The 22,522-nt window shown below is 37.2% G+C and overlaps 2 protein-coding genes across 2 annotated transcripts; both read right to left on the minus strand.

Moving 5' to 3' along the window:
* Positions 1–3,882: 3,882 nt before the first annotated feature.
* Positions 3,883–5,536, minus strand: LOC105785871 (uncharacterized). The gene is made up of 2 exons (XM_052633944.1): positions 5,354–5,536; positions 3,883–5,280 (listed from the first exon to the last, which is right to left on the minus strand). Exon 2 carries the CDS (start codon positions 5,253–5,255, stop codon positions 4,101–4,103), a length of 1,155 nt encoding a protein of 384 aa, XP_052489904.1. The 5' UTR covers positions 5,256–5,280; positions 5,354–5,536; the 3' UTR covers positions 3,883–4,100.
* A 687-nt stretch (positions 5,537–6,223) lies between these two features.
* On the minus strand, positions 6,224–6,631 carry LOC105787036 (putative B3 domain-containing protein At2g27410). Its single transcript, XM_012613498.1, has one exon. It carries the CDS (start codon positions 6,629–6,631, stop codon positions 6,224–6,226), a length of 408 nt encoding a protein of 135 aa, XP_012468952.1.
* Between the last annotated feature and the right edge of the window lie 15,891 nt (positions 6,632–22,522).

A 22,522-nucleotide genomic window follows, 5' to 3' on the forward strand; every position in this document is an offset into this window, starting at 1 on the left:
CATTGCCTACTCATTTCCAAAACCGATAATAGATACGACTTGTTGTTATGTCTAAATCAATCCATGTAATCTAGAGATGTCGCCAACTTCGGTGTGTGAAATGGTTCATGCGTTAGCAAGTAATTGTATCTACGCTACCATATCTCGATGTACTGCTTGTGGAATATTAGTCAATCTTCCTTGAGTCTCCCCCGTAAGTTGATATTGTGCAAGTCATCGAGCTGTTGGGGTGGCAATGGAATATGTTGCATGCACCCGAACTGTCGCATAATTCAATCTGATTGCATCCCAACCGTTGCAAAGACGACTACTGGCACTTTGATGTGCCAGATGTTGCGATTGGCCAAAAATTCAGTTGAGACGCATTCTTAAATCCTCTGATCTACATATGACGTCCATACAAATTGCATTACGAATTTATAATTTTTAAAATGTGCCTAATATTTAACTTCAAATGCTAGAGTACATATTATATAACTTTGAAATTCATAAACTAACCTCCTCCTCGGTTTCTTGACCTAGAGCTAGTCGGATATCCTTGAGCTCAATCGGTATACCATTGTGTCTCGGGGGGTTGTTTCACCTATTCAAATAACATGTTATTTCAAAATTATAACAATGAAAAATAAAAATGGTAATGATATTGTCAAATGAATTTTATCATATGACGAGTGAGAATTCTTAAGGGAGTTCCTTTTCAACGTCACTCGCTAGAGCCTCGATAATTTGGAAATTGTCCTCCAACCATCTCATTTTGATCTGGCTACCCTAAACTTGTTTGACACCTTCCCTAGTAGTTGCTCACATGTTGCAGTCCAATCGACGCTAATAACTGGCCCTGTAACAACATCCCCATTGACCGATAGATCGAGTTGTAAACTGATGTCATCGAGTATAATTGTACACTTGTCGCAAGAAAGATGAAATGTGTGCATCTCTGGTCTCCATCTCTTGACCAAAGCACTGATGAGTGAGGGATCCAATTTAGTCCCCCTGAGCATGTGAGCCGCATATAAAAAACTTATATATCGTAAGTGTCCATGAATGACCTCCGGTGCACCTTCGCTTAAATTGTTTATATACGTCTCTAAAACTTGATCTTCAGGCTGAGTATATAAACATAAAAAATTAATAATCTAAACAATATAATAATTAACTATTCAAAATTAAATAATTTAATAAACTTTCTAACCATTTATAATTGAACGTCAAGATATGCTTGCCATCCAAACAAATAAGTTGATTTACCATTTTAAAATTATAATGAAAAGAATAAATTGAATAAAATAAAATTAAAAAAATAATTTTAAAATATAATTGAGGATTGAAAATTCAAAATTGAAAATTGAATATTGAGGATTGATATTTTAGGAAGGAAGAATGAGTATGGACTATTTGGTTGAAAAGAATGAAGTTTGAAGGGGTTTATATAGGGATTTTTATGGTTGTTGGAGCCCTAATAGTCGTTGAAAGAAAAACGTATCTTATATTACGTGTTTTTTTCTCTTGAAAACACGTCCTATATGACGCATTTTCACTAATGTGACAGTGAAAACATACTTTGTAAAATGCGTTTTTAGGAGAGAGAAAAAATTGTAAATCAATAAATTTTTACAAAATTAACCTAATTCTTTAAAAAAAAAAAAGAGAGCATATTTGCATAAGTTAGCCCATTAAAGGGTAATGATATAAAAACAAGGGGTAAAGTGTTTGTCACGCTAATGAGGAGCGTTTGGGGTTAGCATTGATTTGACCTTTGAAGGAAAAAGATCAACTTTATGGTTCGTAGTTGTGTCCGTCCTTTCACGAGAACACATCTTAATCTTAGCCAGAAAGACAAATAGTAAACTAGAAGCTCCCGTGAGACGATGTCGTTTTAGCTGTTTCCTATCCTCTCCTAGAAGTTCTCCTGTCTCCACGTGGCTTAAAGAAAGTGCAAGTGCTTTGAATCTGTGGTGACGAGTTATTGGGACCGTACACGTGGATTAATCAAAACTTTTAATAAATCCAATTTTTCGAAAACCTGGATTGCTGGTAAAATCAATTAAATTGAGAGAATAAATAGGGTTGTTATTCACGTAACCTTTTGTAATAATTTCATTTTCTATTGCTTTAACTTTTAACCCATGCAGGCCCATTGAGTTCTAATTGATCCACACAGTTGCAGTAGTTTAATTACATAATATCCATTTGGGGATTTACGATATTAAAAAAAATAAAAAATAAAGTTTTCAACCCATGCAACTAAGCGATTTGTTGGCCGAGATCAAAAGCTTTGTTTTGACAAGGAAATGGCCATTGCTTCAGTCTCAACACTTACAGAAATGAGCTCAATAAAATCCAAAGATGATTGTGCATGAATGGCCATTTACACAACAACTTCTGCATATCTAGCAACTCACTCAATCCACCTCTCAAGTCTCAAGCAAGGATGCCGACTCAAAACAAGCACACGTCCTATTCAATTGCATAAGTACTCCCAAGGTTCCAACGATACAAAATCTACTTTGGACTAACCTTTCCCTCTTACCCTCAAACATGCCGTACCAATGGGTCTTAGAATGCTAGCTGCGCCTGCAGATCAACAGAGCAGGTAGCTCACATTTTAACAAAACCACTTACACACACAGCTTTTCTCTTGCTCAGGCACCGGCTTAGAGTGTTGCCTCTAGCTGAAGTCAACTCGCCAGACATGTCAATTAGTCAACAGTGAATTTAGGCTCTCACAAAAGATCTAGGTCTTCTGGATATTTGACACTTTCTAGTAAGGCCGTGTTGCTCCAACTTTTCATTGTTTTTTAAAGTAACTTGTATTTGGTACTTCTGTCTGACACATATCTGGATATAAGTATAGGTAAATGATCTTCTAAGGGCCCTTCATTACATGACAATTTTAGAAAATAATTTGAACACACATGTTAGACACATACCTATATTCGATACTCTCACCCAAGTCGGAGTAACTTAGTTTTCATGCACCTCTAAACAAGGAAATAAGCTTTTCTTCTTCAAACAGTTCTCGGTATAAGCAGCTATGTTGAAAACACAATTATTTCATGCTTCTTAATCTTCATCTAGAAATCTTTCAAGAATGGCATACATAGACGATTGCTATGATACTCAAACTCAAATGTGAGCTTCAAATATGGGTGTCTTCAACTTATTTCTAAGTTTTTCCATTGATTCAAAGGATCATATGCGTCAAACACATGTACTTAAAAGAAAAATGAAAATCATTGCATACATAAAGTAGATCAAACAATACGTGTCTCATTTTGACACAACATGAATAACCAATCGTGTCTGATGTTAAACATGAGCACAACATGGGTTTTATACATATTACACATGGCTAGACACGATTAGCATGTTCAAAACTAATTAGTGTAAATTTGGCATGACATTACACTATTAAACAATTGCAATAGGAATAACATAAATGAAACAAATGACACGAATTCTAATTTTAAGTTTTCAAATCTATAGAACCAAAAATCAATGAAATTTCTTGACAAATAATTAAAATCTATCGAGGCATCTACTCAAGCAAAAAGTGATGTGATTCATTTGGGTTAGCTAATCACGTCTAACCATGTCTTAGGTGCAAGTGTTTTACATGTTTATAACATGAAATTTTGTCATGTCAAATGTGTTAACATGATTATAACACGAAACACAAATACATAAAATCCGTACATGATTAAAGCATGTTGTTTACAAATCATATTTCATGTTTTGTTAAAATTGCCAGGCCTATGCATGATTCGATCCCCTGTTCTTCATGAATGTCAGAAGGAAACATAGTAAAATTAAGCACGAATGAGGAAAAGATTCATCACTTCACTGAATATGTAAAGGATAAAAGATGAAAACAGTTAAACCTTCAAGGAAACAAACTCAACCTTCATTCAAACAATCACAGGCAAATGCACATTAGTTCAGTTTTAGCATCTAAATCATACCCATGTTGGATGAACTCTTCATTTTTTCTTATGGTACTCTGTGCCTGACACATTGACATGCAAAATCTTAAAACACTAAACATACCCATGTCTGATACATACCCATATCCGTCTTGGGTAACTATAGAATTATACTATTTATTCTGAAAGGCCTAACTTCTGCTCATATAATTTCAATATATAAGGATCTTCATAAGGGGTGATGAACCTTTGGAGGAATGCCTTTTCAGTATACTCCAGAACAAGACATACACTGAATTTCTTGATCAAACCTTTGGATAACAAGGCTTGAAGAACCGAACACCTTGGGATAATTCTCCTCTCCAAGCTATACGAAAGAATAACCGGACGGTTAGCAATATCCAATGATTTCCATCCCATTGTGTGGACGAAAAAGTTCATTATTGTAGTGATCTTCTTCTCAGAAAACATCATGAATCTCGGATACTTCTCAAAAGCTGAAAGAACAACTTCATTAGACCAACCCCATTGGTTAAGAAGATCGAATTTCTTTTCCCATGTTGATTTGCTAGTCTGTAAGAAAGCTTGAAGAGCTGTAAGGAACCTACGTTTTGAAGGATTAAATCCCATTTTCTTTACTTGTTCAACTGTTCTACTAAACTTATCAGGACTCACTGCATAGGCTCTTGGGTGGACAACAAGTTCAACCATAATATTTGATTCAGGCACCCCATATTCTTTCAGGATTGCAATATTAGGAGCAACAATGGATTGAAAATTACGTGAAAGGACGTCGGAATAGTTCTTGTATGCTAAAAACACCTGATCGTCACCACATCGAGTGAATTCCTTGAAGGAGTTGAAGTTTGGGATGATGCAATTATCTAAACTACGTCTAAAGGCATCTGGGTTTGAAGACAAGATTCTTATAAGTTGAGAACCTGAAATCCTTTTGGAGTAAAAGAATTGAAGTTTGGGCAAAAGGGTTTTCTCAGGGTTGCATAAAAGAGATGCAGGCCATTTCTGAACGATGTCTCTAATCTGGGTTCTTGAAAACCCATGGTTGTTGAGGAAGGAAATCACAGTGTCTGGTTGTTGAGAGGTCTCAAAATGGAGCTTCTTAGACACTGAAAAAGCAGACTGTGGAGACAACCCGATTGTGTTTATGAGGTAAGAAATCTTAAACGGCTGTTCATTTTCTGCAATTCCAGATTCATATCTAACAAGTAGCAATGCAATTGGTCGAGAAAAACTCACATTTTTAGCACAGGTTGGGAGAATGACAGAGCCATTTCTAATGAAGACTTGGCTTTTGAAGATGGAAAAAATCATGGATTCGAACGCTGAAACTTGAACACTAAAGACAGCAAATTAAGATGGAAATAATGAGACGAAAACAAACCTCGATGTCAAACAAATCTAACTTCTACCTAAACGTCGGTTGTTGGAGTAGTATTCACTTTTTCCCATTCTCCGTTCCTTCTCAGCTTTTAGTAAAGCAGGCATGGTTGCAACTTCAATTTGGGAATGGATTTTGAGTTTAGGGATCTAAGTAGATTATAGCCTATCATGTTCGCCATGATTTGGGCCCTATTTCCTCACGGCTTAGGTGCGTGAAAAAATAGCCCACTCCACCCCATATATAGGTGGTTAGTGCAGTTGTGAATGTGATTGGTTGACTTGGCCAACTCTAGAATATGATTGGCTAAAAATGTTGGATCAGTTTTGCGAAATGATACAAAAGATTCTTCTTCCTCAATTTTTCATTCATGTCATGCTAATTTCTTCAGAGGCAGAGTGTTCGCTTCCGTTGCTGAACCAACTAGCTCGCTCCAACCAGTCTGTCGTCAATTCGCTTTACTCTCCTAACAAAACTATCCTTTTGTTGTGGGTTTGGTATTTTAGTTAGCGTGGCTGTTTGTGTTTCCATTAATCCATGCACATATTTTATTATTAAAAAAATTACGTTGATTTTATCTTTAAAAAATTTGAAAACAGATTTAACTGTTTTTTTTATTTAATCTTTTTCATTTGCTAACTGTTAATGAAAGTTATTATCTGCTACCTGATTCAAAATTTGGCTAAAACAAGTAGAAAATTATACAACTAATAACCTCTGTTCAAAGATATTATAGAGACAATTCAACGTACCTGGAAATAAACAACGAAAGGAGAATAATGAAATATATAACTAATAATCACCAAACCCTGATGTTATAGAAGTTAAAACCCTAATGTTGTATGATTGGAAGTCATAGTTTGAGGAGTGCAAAGCACAGTAGGGAATTCACCCGGAAAGACTAGAGCTGCACCATGACCCCTTTCTCCAGTTGGTTGTTCTTGAAAACAGAGTTCCAGGTGTTGGTGAGGACATAGAGCGAGGTGTTCCCCATAACCCACTTGTTAAAGGTAATGCTTGTTTGCTTCAACGATGGGTCTAAGAGGCACACCTGCATGCGGTTTTTGTGAGCCAACTCTTTAGCCTCTGCCTCGTTGAGGAAGTCATGAGTCTTGACTTGGAAGAAGGGTATGGAGAAACGACTGGCAGTAGGGTTGACATCGGAGTAAAAGATGGTCTTTTGTATGACCAAAACCAAACCCGTACCACCCATTTCTTCAAGTATATGTTGTTTGAATTTTGGAGGCAAGTCTGGCGGTGGCCAGGGATTTAAATTGCGGTTGCGACTGCCTTTTTGGTCGTGTTGCATTTATCGTTGCGGACATAACAGATGCTATTGCGGTCACTGCCGTTATCGCGGTCATGAATTTTTTTTAAAATTCACACAACTAATAACTAATAACAAAGTAAAAACAATAGATATCAACGGGAATAGCGGAAATATAATGGGAATAGCGGCCAGTTATTGCCGCAATTGGCCATTACCCGTTAAATTGCGGCCGCGGTCCACCACTATTGGTGTGACTCCGCTTTACACCGCTATTTTCAGCAGTAGCAGTTTCAGACGGTGCCGCTATGGCTATATAGCGGCAGCTATTCCACTACCTGACCGCTATTTACATTCCTGGCGGTGGCAGTTGGCAAACGGCTTTATGTTGCTTCTTGCTTCTCTTGAACTTTGGTTTCGATGCTTCCCATTCTCGATCGTCTTCCTCTTCTAGTGTTGTGAGTGTACGCTTCCTTTTCAGTCCAACACCGTTGTTGAACTTGAATATCAGCTTGGAACACATATTGCGGGGTGGTGCGTCGTAAAGAAAATGCTTCAGGTGGTCATTTTGACGGTCAGTTGGTCAACTTCAGTTACTTGTAACAGGATATCAGAAGGACTCCAATTGGGATTGATCTTTTTATGCTTGAAATCATCAAGGTAGAGCAGTTTCATCATCCTACTGTTTTCTGTATTTACTTGTAACTGAGAACAAATTAAGTTGCTTTTTTGAGATTTCTAGTGCATATAAATAAAATGGGGTGCTTGAGATAAAAGCAATGTTACCACTGGAGGAGTGAGAAATCTTGATTACCGGAGGGTTGCCCTGAGAAAGGTGGGTAGCCTTGAGAAAGACGGTAAAGGGGTAAAACAACCTTTCATCCCGCGTTGGTTTAAATTTTGGTTACCGTTGCAGTACTGGTGAATGGAGGTGGGTTGTCTGGTTATTTGGTTGGGTGGGCCTTGTTTCTTTTTTTTTGTGTAATATCATGGTATTCATCTAGTAAGAAGTGAAGTCGAGTAGAAAATTTGAAGAAAAGAAAAGGGAGAAAAGGGAGAAAGAAAGGAGAAAACAGATAACAAATTTTTTCTGTAATTCGATAACCTCCTTTCTATGCAGCACATGAATATTTCAAGGAAAAGAAAACATAACAAACAGTAACGTGGCGTCTTTCAGTTAACACCAAAACGCACCGTCCAATTAACATCTAAAACTCACCGTTTAACTAATACCCAAAACTCCCCGTTTCCAGTAACTAAATCAATTTTAGCTAATTCTTTTTTTCCTGCTATTATTCTACCCTGTAACAATACTCCCTCCCACAGACACATCATTGACCTCAAGGATGAAGATGAGGAAATTTAGACTGAATAGCAGATAAAGACTCCCATGTTGCATCTTCCGGGAAAGAATTGGACCATTCAATCAACAGTTCTGTTGTAGCTTGATTCCCTCTCTTGACCATCCTTCTGTCTAGGATGCGTGTTGGTTCTTTTGGCAAGGCTCCGTGGTCATTCACTAAAGGTAGCTGAGCTTCGGTTGGTGCTGAGCCAACGTGTCTCTTCAATTGAGATACATGAAATATAGGATGTATGCGAGAGTTTTGTGGAAGCTGAAGGGTGTAGGCTACTGCTCCCACTTTCGCAATAACCGAAAAGGGCCCATAAAACTTGGGAGATAGCTTCTGGTTGGAGACCTTTCTAAGAGAGTGTTGTCTATACGGCTGCAACTTCAAATAGACCATGTCCCCGATTTGAAAACTTCTCTTTGTGTGATATTTGTTAGCAAAGTGCTTCATACGATTTTGAGCCTTCTTGAGATAGAACTGAAGCAGCTTCCTGGCAGCCTCACGAGCTTGTAGGCTGCGATCAACAGTAGCTACAGAAAAAGCTCCAGCTAAATACGACATATGCGTCAGGGGAGGTTGGCCATATAAAGCCTCGTATGGTGTGAGTTGAATGGCTGAATGAAACGAAGAATTATACCACCATTCAGCAAGGGACAACCAGTGAAACCAATAAGCAGGTGTCTCACCCGTCATACATCTCAAATACCCTTCCAAGCACCGATTAAGAACTTCAGTCTGACCATCCATTTGGGGGTCGTAAGCTGTAGATAGCAGAAGCTTAGTACCCGAATGTCAAAAAAGTTCTTGCCAAAAGCTGCTGATAAAAATTTTATCCCTGTCCGATATGATAGACTCCGGCATTCCATGAAGCTTATAAACCTGAGTCAAATATTCGTGAGCCACCTGTTTCACCGTATAAGGGTGAGACAAAGCTAAAAAATGTCCAAATTTGGTGAGGTGATCTACCACCACTAAAATGGAGTTCTTTTTGTTTGAAGTCGGCAATCCCTCCACGAAGTCCATACTGATCACTGACCAAGCACGATCAGGAATTGGCAAAGGCTACAACAACCCAGGAGATGCTACTGTTTCCCCTTTACACTTCTGGCAAATGACACATCCTCGTACCCATTTTCTCACATCGGTGGTAAGTCCTTTCCAGAACACTAAGCTGAAAATTCTCTTCCTGGTAGCGTGTACCCCGAAGTGGCCACCTATTGCGCTTGCATGGAAGTGAGAAAACAATTCTTGTCTCAACTGGGAAACCCATCCAACCATAATTTTTCCTTTCTAGAACAAAAATCGACCATCCCAAGAGTATTTTTGATCTTGGTTTTGTTGTTGTAGGATATTCTGAATAATCCTCTGTAATTTATCATCTAAGACATAAGATTGTTGCACCCGCTCCAAAAGACTCGAAATCACAGAACTGACTGAGAGTTGAAAATGCTAACCATGTTATAACTTGGGATGACGTGATAGCGCATCAGTAACTCGGTTGTTAGTTCCTTTTCTATATACCACCTCAAAATCATACCATAGCATTTTGGCCACCCAACATTGCTGAAAGGGAGTAACAATTACTTGGTCTGAAAGAAGTCGAAGATTCTGATGATCCGTCCTTATTTTAAAATGTCGGCCAACCAAATAAGTGTGCCATTTCTGAACTGCTAGCAAGGCCGTGAGCATCTCCTTCTCGTAGATCGATAATGTCTGATGTTGGACACTAAGGACTTTACTGAAAAAGGCTATCGGATGCCCTTGTTGCTGCAACACTGCCCCAATTCTGACCCCACTTGCATCTATGTCGACTGTGAATTCAAGTTGGAAATTAGGGAGCTTCAATACTGGAGCAGAACTCACTGCTGATTTTAATGCCTGAAAAGCCTCGGTGGCTTGTTCAGACTAGCACTACCCATTTTTTTAAGCAGATTTGTTAAAGGTCTAGCAACCACCCCGTAACCTTTTATAAACCTCCTGTAGTAGCCTGTAAGACCTAGGAAGTTGTGCTATTCTTTAATTGATTGCGGTATAGGCCATGAAGCTACACACTAAATCTTAGTAGAGTCCATAGCCACAGTACGATCATGCAGGACATGCCCCAAATAATGAATTTCAGATGAGCCAAAACAGTATTTCGTTTTCTTAGCGTACAGCTGATGCTCTCGAAGTGTAAGAAGCACTGATCTCAAATGTTGTAGATGTTCAGGCTATGATGTTGAATACACAATGATATCATCGAAGAAAACTAACACAAACCTCCTCAGCCACGGTTTAAAAATAGAGTTCATGAGAGCTTGGAAACTGGATGGAGCATTTGTAAGACCGAATGGCATTACGAGAAATTCGTAGTACCCCTCATGTGTTCGAAACGCAGTCTTGTGCACGTCCAGTTCCCACATACGGATCTGATGATAACCCGCTCGTAAATCCAGCTTAGAAAATACTATTGCATCCCCTAACTCGTCCAATAGTTCCTCGATGACAGGAATGGGAAATTTATCCTTAATCGTATGCTGATTCAGTTGCCGATAGTCTATGCATAACCTCAAACTTTCGTCCTTCTTCTTCACCATGACAATGGGAGACGCGAATAAACTTGTACTATCGCGAATTGTCCCAGCTTGGAGCATTTCCCTAATAAGTCTCTCCATTTCCGTTTTCTGAAAAGCTGGATATCGATAGGAGCGTATTTTAATTACAGCATCCTCATCCTTCAAAGGAATTTTGTGGTCGTGTACCCTTCGAGGAGGCAAACCCTTTGAAACCTGAAAGACATCCTCAAACTCTCTCAACTGTGTTTGGAGTTGATTCTCAGACGCCTCGACCCCCATGGAAGAAAGTATAACTTGCTCTGGCGAACTCAAAACTGCTGCATAAGGTCCCAACGATTGCCCCACCAACGCAAGACACCTTGAATCCATCTCTTGGGCTGCCAGTGCACCAGGAATAATGCCTTGAATAATACAAGTTTGCTTTCTTAACTGGAATTGTATCATTAAAGAACCAAAATTCCATATAATCTCTCCTAAGGCCAGCAGCCACTGTACCCTCAAGACCATGCCACACCCTTTCAATGACAGCACTAAGAAATCAGTTTCGAACTTGTGATCCTGAACCTCCCATATAACGTCCTTGCACAACCCTCGCTAAACAAGCAGCTACCATTCGCCACTGAAACTTTAAGTTGTTCTTGGTCGGTCACAGGTAACAACAATCTATTAACTAATCTAGTATCAATAAAATTGTGGGTACTTCTGGAATCAACCAAGATGATAGCCATACATGAACCAACTCAGGCAGCCACCCTCATAGTGTTATGTCCCTGTAGTCTCGTCAAGGCATGCAACGAAATAATAGGAGATTTGGAACTTTCTTCTTCTATTCCACTCTCCTCTAATTTCTCGAAACATTCTAAAAATTCCTCTGTCTCACTATCCGAAACTGGATATAGTAAAATTGATACAACTAAGACTCCACACATTTATGCCCCACATGGTATTTAGCCCCACACCAAAAACAGAGGCCTTTCTGTTTTCTTTCAGCCATCAACGCTGGAGATATAGTACGAGACCCACGTTAGCTGGAGGGCATATTGTTGGTAGATTGTGTTCCCGTCACAGTCCTCGCAGGTGAAGGAGAATATCTAGAAACGATTGACGTGGTGGTTAAAGTTCTAGGTGAACTAGCCCTCCAAGTTGTGTACCCCTTGCCTGAGTGTGAAATCAGCACTTCTATTTTCCTGGCTAACTGAAAGGCTTCCATTAAAGAAGGAGGTTCGAACAGGTCTAGGTAGTGACCTATTTTAGCCTTCAGATTGCTAATAAAAATACTAAGAGCATAATTTTCAGGTAGGTGCAATTGGTTCAATAATCCCACAAACTTATCCTGGTATTGCTCGACCTTACCTTGCTGCTCCAGATTGACCAACTCTCTCATCGGATTCCCAAACTGCTCAAACCCGAATCGATCTTGTAAACTTTTCAAGTATACCGGCCACGACAGCATGTGCAGACCCCTATTTCGTTGCGAATAAAAATGATGCCACTCCAACGCCCTTCCTTCCAGATTCATCATCACCACATGAACCTTACTCGCATTCGGAGTACCCTCCGCCTCGAAGTATTGCTCCAGTTTGGTCTACCAACCTCTAAAATCGGTACCATCAAACTTTGGGCAATCCAACTTGCTACCCTTCATCAAAGCGTCCGATGCTAAAGATTGCTCCCTCACGTGAGCGCTTCCTCCTTCCATAGCAAATGGGTCGACCTGAGTGTGTGGCAGTTCGGGGTCCTTAGAAGAAAACCCCGGAGGAGCCCATAACACCCTCTTCCCTTTGTCTACTGTAACATTCGCTGGTGAGCTCTTCGGTGGAGGTCCAAAGTACTGACCCAATACGGCTTGCAAATCACCTCGAAACTCCTCTTTAAACTCCTTCAAACGAGTTTCCATTTTCGTCTCCAAATAACCAATTTCTTCCTGGATCTTAGAAATTTCCTGTTGCATGCTTACTACCTCTTTCTGTAAGCGGGTCAACACACCATCGCCAGCCATTGAAAGGATCGACTGAGCTCTGATACCTTTGATAAGAATTGAAGTCGAGCAGAAAATTTGAAGAAAAGAAAATGGAGAAAAGGGAGAAAGAAAGGAGAAAATAGATAACAAATTTCTTTTGTAATTCGATAACCTCCTTTCCATGCAGCACATGCATATTTCAAGGAAAAAAAAACATAACAAACAGTGATGTGACATCTTTCAGTTACCACCAAAACGCACCATGCAATTAACATCTAAAACTCACCGTTTAACTAATATCCAAAACTCCCCGTTTTCAGTAACTAAATCAATTTTAGCTAATTTTTTTTACTGCTATTATTCTACCCCGTAACATCATCCTCGCTTTACACATTTTGCAATTTCAAATATACGCAGAAATTGCAACTTTCGTGGCCCATCAATTCTTTTTTTCGTGGCCTGGTTATCTGGATTGAAGGGGAATTTTGATGTGCTGTTCCCTATGGCCAATTCAAGAATGGCTACACTTTTTCAATGGTAGAAGAAATGGCGCTGTTACTTTCGCCTCTTCTTTGGAAGCTCTGTCCCCTCTCCAAAGGTTCTCATTTTCAACCCCTCTTTTACTTTTTTTTATTTGTGTAATTTACAAGGTTCAACATGGATGGCGTGTTTCATTTTATGCTGTTGTTCAAATTTTGACTAGCCTTGGTTTTTCTCCCCTGTTTTCTTTGTTTCCAATCAAGTAGGAAGTCTGGTCCTTCGGCAATTAGGTATCAAATGCCAGAGGATCCAGCGAAGATCATTACAAGTTCAGTACCCCCTTCTTATTCTGTTAAAATCAAGGAAGCCGGTATCTGTTCATAACTTCTCCGGAATTCATGGGTATTCAGTGCAAAATGGCATTTGCTGGTGCAGGTGCTGCACCGTCAAGCTATCAAGGAGAGTTACAATGCCCAAAGTAGGTCGCACTGAATTCATATTTGTGTAACTAAAAATATCCTCTATTTCACATAAACATCAAATGTCTTTCCGCAAAAATTTAAGCATAGCTACAATTGTTTATATTAACACCTACATGTTAATGTTTAATTACTATTGCGTCCGCTTTTACAAGAGCTTAAGCAATGTAATATTTTGAGATAATAATTGTACACTGACTAAAATGAAGACTACTCTCTCAAATCATCAAGAACGCATGCTGACACTGAAAAGCTAATGCTTGTTTTGCTGCGCAGGATTTCATTTAGCGATCATGATTTAAATGCTGCCAATGATCTGGAATGCAGCCACTGAGAATCGTAAGTTGTAATGTTGGACTATTGGTTATATACAAGATATATGTCCTGACAGGATTGTAGCTAGCCAAAAAGGTATATTATTTTCTTATTGCAATATGTAACTCCAGCATACTATTAGGATTCTTTTTTCTTGATGTTATGAACTAAATATATAGTTCTCTTCAATTTTTTCTTCCATCGTTTACTTTTCCAGAATTATCTGTTTTCGACATGCTTATTAATGATGAATCAGAAGTGGGTTCAGAAAGAAGTCTGGTTCATGAAGCTCATGTTGCATTTTCAGTTGAAGGTATGATACATTAACAATTGAGGGAGTCATTAAGGCAGTAGGTCATACAGAAGTCGATTTTCCAAAGAAAACTGAAGGCAAACTTACATGAACAACTGTTTTTCATGAAGTTTCCTCTTTCTATTTGAAATTTATCGCTGTTTGAAACGAAGAGTTAATTTTACGATTGCTTGTAAGCCAAAAATTGAACACTGTAGGAATCACCAGAAGATAAGTGGATAACTTCTAAATAGAATAGTAGCAAAGAAAGTGGCTAGTGTCTAGAGTAGGAATTACAGTTACCTTACCCATTTAGGCTCTAATTAACCTGCTAGTGCATCACTAATGAAGGTATAGTGTCTAGAGTAGGAATTACAGTTACCTTACCCATTTAGGCTCTAATTAACCTGCTAGTGCATCACTAATGAAGGTATCTCAACTTTGATTATTTACTTGTTTTCTATGTTATCAAGATACTGATGCAGTGATCTTGGTTTTCAAATTTCAACATCCTAATAACATAGTATTACCCAAATTTATTCTGGTTTATCAGGTTTAGGTAAGATCAGAACAGAGACTCCATTGCACTCACCAAAGCAAGAGGGCAGGTAAAGGATAATCTGCAAGATCTCTCATATTCCCTATTCACTCGCTAGATACTTGTCCTAATAACAGTTAGTTTTAGTTTCCTAAACTACTTTCTGTGTCATATTGTTTCCATGAACTGTATACTTCATGAATCTATTTTCCATTTAAAATGGTACTTCTATTTGCAAGCAGCAATTAATTGATTCTCTAAATTCAAATTTGTGGTTTACCTACATCATAAAAGAAGGGAATATGAGATTTCCAAAGAAAATAAATATGTTTATCACCAACCTGGAATTCTTTTTGATAGGCATGATATGATGTGTAAGAAAATCTGGTTACACTCCAAAGTTAATTGTTTATTGAGGTATGGACTGGTAAAGTGCAATATTACTTATATAACTGATATGACACATTTAACTGGTGTAAGATGTATTTGAGGTGTGCCTGAGAATAATCCTTCTATCATTCTTACAAATTTTTATTTTTTCCCCTGAAAAGGTGTCGTTGATAAACTTCCTAGGAAGATTCCTTTATTTCATTTGGCCCTCTAAGCAGTAACCCTCTAAGCAGTAAATAGTTAAGTTCCTTTCTTGGCATGAAGTCAAACAGTTTGAAGTTTTTGTACCAACCACTCAAGAGTGAAAAGTACTGAGAGATTTGTAGTCTTCAGTTCTCATTTCTTAATATTTTCTGTTCTTTTTTATCTTCTTGTGGACTATGTTCAACTTACTTTGGTCTATCACACAACTTATATATTTTAGATTCTATGAGACTGACACATTCTTCAGCAGCTGAGTGCTAATTTTTTGTTTGAACAAAGTTTATATGATGTATTTCCTGATAAACTAAAAGTTATAGAATTAAGGAATGGTCAAATTTTATCTAAACAGATCTTAACTTTCTGCTATTGTAGAATCTCTTCTGATGATTGCTCATTACCCTGGAACTTTTCAAGGCTACTAAACTCATTGAAGGGTTCTAACTTTGTGCTAAATGATATTGAACTAGAAGTGGTGAGAGAACTAATTGATACTCAGTTTCTTATTTCTATGTTTGCTCTAAATTAATCTTTTCCTTGAAAAATAACCTTCACATTAAACCTCTTTCTTTTGCAACATTAGCCTCCCAAGAATATCATGTTTGTGATTATGCATCTTAATGTTGTTTAACCTTAAATGATGGAATTGGACTATCAAATGAAATGCTCGCTTTTTCTTCATTTGCTTCTTTTTGCAAATTGAATGTATTATATTCTCCTTAAACATTAAACTCAAGTTTCTTGTCTTAACTTTGGTGGAGAAGGATTATTCTTATCATGTGCTAAATGCAGGATGCTATGATGCAGGACATGGATGTTCCACTTGGTGGCAATCCTTCGCAGTTCTCAGTCGATATAACTGATTCACATGGCAATTGGAAGCCAAACCTCTCCACCTTTTCTGATGACATGCAACTTGACAGCCATTACAGAAATAGCAAGTGCTCTTTTGGTGACACTGACATTTCCTACAACATAGGAAGGGAAGATATATGGGATGGTGAGTCTCAGCTTTAGTTGGTGTTGGTTGTTTTTTTCATGAATCACAATTCTTATTGTTCATTTTACACATTGCACCAACTTGTGATTAAGATATTCAGAAATTCTTTTGCCTATCTTCATTTATTGTTTCAAACATAGATTTTATGTTAGTCATATGTATCTCCTTCATCAAGTCTGTTTGACTTAATCATAATAATGGGAATATCTCTTGCAGCAGACTATCATTCTTGTTCTCTGTGTCAGTAAGTACTATTTTGAACTAGTTCTTTTTCTCACAAGCTTTTCTCATATTTAGACAGCATTATACTGTGGAAGGCTTCTCTGGTGCAACATGTCATTTTTTTTTTGCTTATATGTTTGTCAGCTAAAGTTAGCTACCTGGATGATGGCTTTCCCCATGAAAGGGAAGATGACATTTCAAAATAGATGGTAATTCTGGAGATTTTTTGGATTATGAAAATGGTGAGATGCCAGATAATGCTTTTGAAGGGCATCACATGCTGAGGAAAAGTTTAGCAATCAACAGTGAATATTTCCTTGTTCTGAGAGATAGGAGTATATCTTTTCTTTTTGATGAATTCATTACATCTATGCAGGGATGTCAAAGCAACAAATTTGAATAGTTTAGGTGCTATTTCTCATTCAATTTATGGAATAGTTTAGCTCAACACTTCTTATTTAATATTAACAGGACAAATTAGTTTATAATTATTGCTTTGTTATTGGTTTTTGCTGCATATGCTAACTTTGAACACAAATCATTATATGGCGTCATCCCTTTGTGTTTTAAGAATTTGGAGTGCTCTACTTCACTTACTGAGAATTTTCTGTGGGGGGAATCTCCAAATTCTTGGGATGATTGTTGGCTCAAGTTATCTCCAAGAGGGAGGTGTTAAATGTGAAAGTGTGTGGTTGCTGTATTTCTTTCATGTTATTATTCTTTACTTGATGTATCTATGATGAGAATTGTGATTAAGAATGTTTTCTATCCACCTCTAATTCTTTCTCTCTTTCCACAATCAGATCCTTCTCCAAAGCATTTATCATCAAAAGTTGGTCATGATTTGACAACTTTAATTGGGGAAAGGTATGAAATTTCCCTCCAAAGGTATGAAATTTCCCTCTAAATAGAAAGGTTGCTTTGATATAGCGGCAGGTATAACCCAATTCAAACGAATTATGATATAAGAGATTTGCCAGCCCAACCATGTTGGCCTTTTTTTGAGACTGAAGATGCAAAGGATAGCTTGAGCTTGCTGAGGTAAATTATAGAAACTTTTTATTGCAAGGTGATTTAATTGGATGGTACTACTTTAACGTACATGTTTCCTCTCTCTCTCTCTCTCTCTCTCTCTCTCTCAAGCTTTAGCAGTGAAGAATCATGCTCTTCTAGTGCAGGTTACGTTTGCTTTCATAAATTGCTTTGACAATTCATTGTCATTTTGTAGTCTTTAACGAAAAGCTCCTCTTGTGAAACTAAAGCAACCTCTTGCGAAACTAAAGCAATCATTTAAAATATTTAATTGCAGTGAGGGGTGAAACGATAAACAGTTCACCTCCAAATCTAATGGCTAGGCAGAGCAGAAGAGTAAGTAGTCATTTGGTATGACCAGAATGAAGTATGATCTGGACGATGATTTTGCCAAGGAAACACGTTGCGAAGACAGAGATAATCTTGGGCAACCATCTGGAAAATATACGAGGACTCCAGTTCTGCACAAGTCAAGAGCAACCAAGCGTGCAAGCTATTGTCTCCAAGGGGAAATAGAACTATCTCAGAAATGGTTGCTTGAGGAAGGATGCAATTCAGTTGATATAGATTTGGGTTTCAGTTCTTCCCATTGCACCTCACAGGCAAACCTTCCATCTGTAGGATCCTGGCTGTGGGCTGAAGATCCTATTGGTGCCTTTCCTGTTCCCGAACTGAATCTTGATGTCAAATCTTGCTTTAATACACCTAAGCAGAGTGAATCTATTCACTGTTCGCCTTTTAGCTGTTTCACCTCTGAGAAGTTTGCTTTTTGCCAATCATTGAATCACACTAACTCTTTTGATTCTCCAGTATTCTGGATCAATCAGGCGTGTCCTATCTCCAGATTCAGGAAGACAAGTGTTCCTTTGGGTTTGTTTGATGCTGGTCAGTATAGAGAGATTGGATTTCTTGATTTATCATCAGTACAAGGACGAATTAATGGAGACGATAAAAGAAAACCAAAATCCCCACCAGCAAACTGCGAACAGTTAGAATTTGAAATGGAAAATTGCCTTCGAAATGATTTGTTAGTTTCAAAAGGAGCACATAGTAATGGGTTGTTCAAATCCCAATAGCAAGGAGGATGAATTCAAGGAAGTAAAAGATGGAACTCTAGAAAAAAAGGGGAGCCTTGGTGTGGAAACATCATCATCTGTTAAGATCCATGAGAATGGAGAGAGCAAAGGGTAACTATAACCTACTCAGAATTCATCTTTCCAATTTGCCATCACTTTTTTCCTTGCCCTCTGTCAAGTAAGATGCTGAGATAAGGCTTTTCATTGCTGCTAGATATGAGTGATGTAGAAATTCCACTTCCTTGTCAAAGCGAGACAGAACAGAATGTATATCTTCTTTTAATATATATACATATATGCATATTAAACTTTGAACTGCCATTAGATGTTTGCTTGATGTTCTGGATTCATATATAACGTTTGAATCAGAGCTCAATGCAGGAACAGAAATGAAAGGATTCTAAGCAGGTGGGAAAGCTAGCTATGTTGTTCAATTTGTTTAGCCAGAGAAAGTTGCAAGGAAAGGAAAGGAAACATTTGATTATGCCTTGCCTTGTACATTATTATAACTTGAAAAATGTCTAACTAGAATAAATACTAATAGAGTTGGAGATTGGGTAACAGGGGATGCTGATTCTCTCTAATCGATACACTTTTAAGTAGCAGAAAATGGTTAAGAGGCAACACTGTTTTTTTTGCTAACTGCCTAGAATTCAACTAAGCTCTTTTGCAATTGCTATTGCTAATCCCAGCAAGTACTCAATCTGTCAATGTGTAATAGTTTATCCCATTAACAAATAAAAGGAAAAAACTTTAGGAATTCGGAGAGGAGGCAATCGTCTCAGCCCCGCCACCGTCATACCTTTCTTCTTCCTCCAATCAATAACTATTTTTGCTTTTTGGGGTTAATTTTTAACGCTTCAAATCAAATATTAAAAAGGCTTTTTCTTCTTCGTTATTTAGCGAAGAAGAAAAAGAAAAGAATGGGAGGTACTTCAAGGCAGTGTCAAGTTTGCAACCAAGCTTAATCCAAGTACAAGTGCCCCTCTTGTCTTATTCCTTAGTAAGTTCTTCAGCTCCCTTCCATTCTTTTGCTGTTTTTATTTCGGGGTTTTTAATTTGTTTATTTCCCTTTTTCATTTTTTTCAGCTGTTCTCTAGCACGTTTCAAGACACACAAAGGTATAACACCCAACAATTTTTTTTTTCTCCCCCCCCCTTAATTATTCTATTTTTATCTTTATTTCTTAATTTATGTTGATAAATATTCGAATTTTGCTTGATCTTATTGCTTTTGATCATTGGGATTTTGTTGGCTTAATGCTTTCTCATCGACTTATGTTCTAAACTTCTAATAGTGGAGTTGAATACGTGTTGGCTAAAAGAACTGAACCAATGGTGAATTGTCTCAAGTTTTTGTTGAAAAGATTAAAAGGAAATTTGGGTTTATTGTCCTTTTTGACCTACTTGCACTTCGTAGTTAAATTCATAAGGTTACATTGTTTTTGTGATACTAGAAATGGGGAACTAATGTGCTTTAATGAATGATGCAGAAACTCCCTGCATGAAGCCGGAATCCGTAAATGAAAATCCGGTGAGAACTTTCCCTCGACTGTATGTTTCTTAATCAACTCCACATTTTTTCCTAATCCAGCATGCTTGTGTTTTTAATACATTTGATGTTCTAATGCTACAAAATATGCAGATGCAGGCTATTGGTATATATTTTTTAATCTAATCGTAGCTTGGTTATCTTTAGTAAAAACCTCCTTAAAGTGGGGGGAAGTACGCCACTTGAGCAAATGTTTGAAAAAGAATCTACTCCTTATTATAATTTATGCACTGGCATCTCGTTGATATTGGCCAACCCAATCAAGATATCCAAGTGCAATAAAATGCAAAATGTATGCAGGAAAGCTTTGTCATAATATCTGTAATTAACTTGGAAAAATAGTGTCATGGAAATGACTGCATAAATTGGAATTGCCAGTAGATCTTTTGCTTTTGATAAGAATTCAATGTATCCATGGGAGAAATACTGAAATCTCATACAGATATCTTAGAGCTCAATATATCGATGATGGTTATAGATGATTCAAAGGTTGTAATGCGTTAAAAGGGTATCCGAGGGTATTGTGGGGGACTTCTGGTAGAATATTTTTTTCATTTTATAGTAGGCCGATTGCATTGCTTTTAGCTAGATTTAGTCTGCATGAAGTTTTATGTCGGGTCCCAAAGCATTTTTCCACATCAGGTAAATTGATTCTCAGGGGCTCATTGTACATCAGATTGAGTTGTATGGTAGAAGCTTAAATGCCTTCCAGCTTAAGATAACTAGCTTGTATGATTGAAATTTTTTCATTATCTATATGATGTTAGAGCCAGAGAACCTTTAGACAAACTGTCTTGATGCCGAATCTGGTTAATTCGCTTCACACTACTATTTATATCTACAATGTTCTCTCATGCAGCTTCTTCCAATGAAGTCCGTGAAGCCTTGAAGGATGAACACCTTCAAAAACTTATCTCTGATATTGATAGCTCCCCAGATGCATTGAATGTCAATGATGTTATTCCCACTTGAAAACCAAGACCTGAGACTTACTTTCCTTTTTGCTGATGTTGTTTGTCGCGTACTAAATCGTGTTTTTACCTTAGGAACTCGACAAAGCTATTGGACTAGATGTTTTTCGCATTTTCAGTGATAAGGTATCTTATCATCTTCAACCTGTTCCGTCTTCTATTTCTACTTTAACAATATTCATATTTTCTTCTTCACCTGTTGGGCTTCTGTATAATTACACTATTGTTGCTAATCAGGACTTGGTAATGCCCGAAGTTTAACTGTCTATTTTTTTTCTCTATCATCAGATTTTATCCGCGATCAATCAATGACCACATATCATAATGCCTCTGAAGTTCTTTCTTCGAATACATCGATGCCAATATATTTATGTCCAAGTTTTGCTGCGAGCTCAGATGAGAAATCATCCCGCTGTCTCTGAGCCTGGTCAGTGGTTGATGTTTCTGTAAGTTTAGTATTTTGGTTAATCGTTATTCAAATTTTATTTGTGTTGTGTATCTTGTGTTAGTTTTCATCTCGACGAAAATGTCTGATGGCCTTCATGTCTTTTCTTTTTACAGTAGATCCCTACAATTTCCTTATCTCTTTCAACCCACTGTTAAATTTTTTGTTCTTCCTATGAATGGTAGTATTATCATTAACACTCAAGCTTTAATAGATGATGTTTCAAATATAAGTAAAATTTATTGTTCCAAATCCGGCAATTGGTTAAAATAGAGCTTAAATCCTTCAAGGAGGATCTATTATTGTCATAATTAGTAACACTAAAACCTCAACCCAATTTGCACTTATTTAAAAAAAAGAACAAGAAAAAGATTATATATGATTATAGAATATAAATCATGTAAATATATAATTTTGTTAAATATTGTAATGGTTTAATTTTACTTTTCATTCTTATGAGCATAAGATTAAGAATATTAATTCAATAATTGATGTTAATATGTATTTGATTGGTTGGAAAGGTAAATAGATAAAATTAAGCTAATAATGATTGATGAACTATTAACCTAATTTATCACTAAATTTATTATATCAAATTATAAATTTTTTAAAAGGTAAAAAATTAAGAGGGACTAAATATATATTTACCCTATTTAAAAAATGTATGGTATGTAAAGAAGTTTAAAGAATTCAAGAGGGGAAAAATAGAAAATGTTCATTTTCTGGAATAGGATGCTAAAAATTGGGGAAGAATTTGAAACTTTAGGGGGCCCAAACATGTAAGTATTCCAATTTTGAATGGGATACCACAAGCTAGGGAGCTTCAAAATTTTTGGGGCTAGTTCCCTGTGAACCCCTCTGGCTCAATAGTTTTTGGGTGTAGCCTGGATCGACTCGATTTTAATATTAAATTAAAATTATTTTAAAATTTTAAATAAGCACTTGATTTTAATATTATAACATAACTGAAAGAAAAACCTATACTCTGCAATGTCCCAGCTAATATATTAAAAAAAAACTTTTAAACTACTACATTTTGATTAAACTAAATATATCTTTAATTGATCATATATCTTG

This window comes from Gossypium raimondii, chromosome 1, assembly GCF_025698545.1.
Source record: "Gossypium raimondii isolate GPD5lz chromosome 1, ASM2569854v1, whole genome shotgun sequence".
In the NCBI taxonomy this organism is placed as follows: Eukaryota; Viridiplantae; Streptophyta; class Magnoliopsida; order Malvales; family Malvaceae; genus Gossypium; species Gossypium raimondii.

Bases quoted from the DNA above. Each gene is read 5' to 3' on its own strand.
- LOC105785871 (XM_052633944.1), bottom strand. From the start codon at position 5,255: ATGATTTTTTCCATCTTCAAAAGCCAAGTCTTCATTAGAAATGGCTCT.
- LOC105787036 (XM_012613498.1), bottom strand. From the start codon at position 6,631: ATGCAACACGACCAAAAAGGCAGTCGCAACCGCAATTTAAATCCCTGG.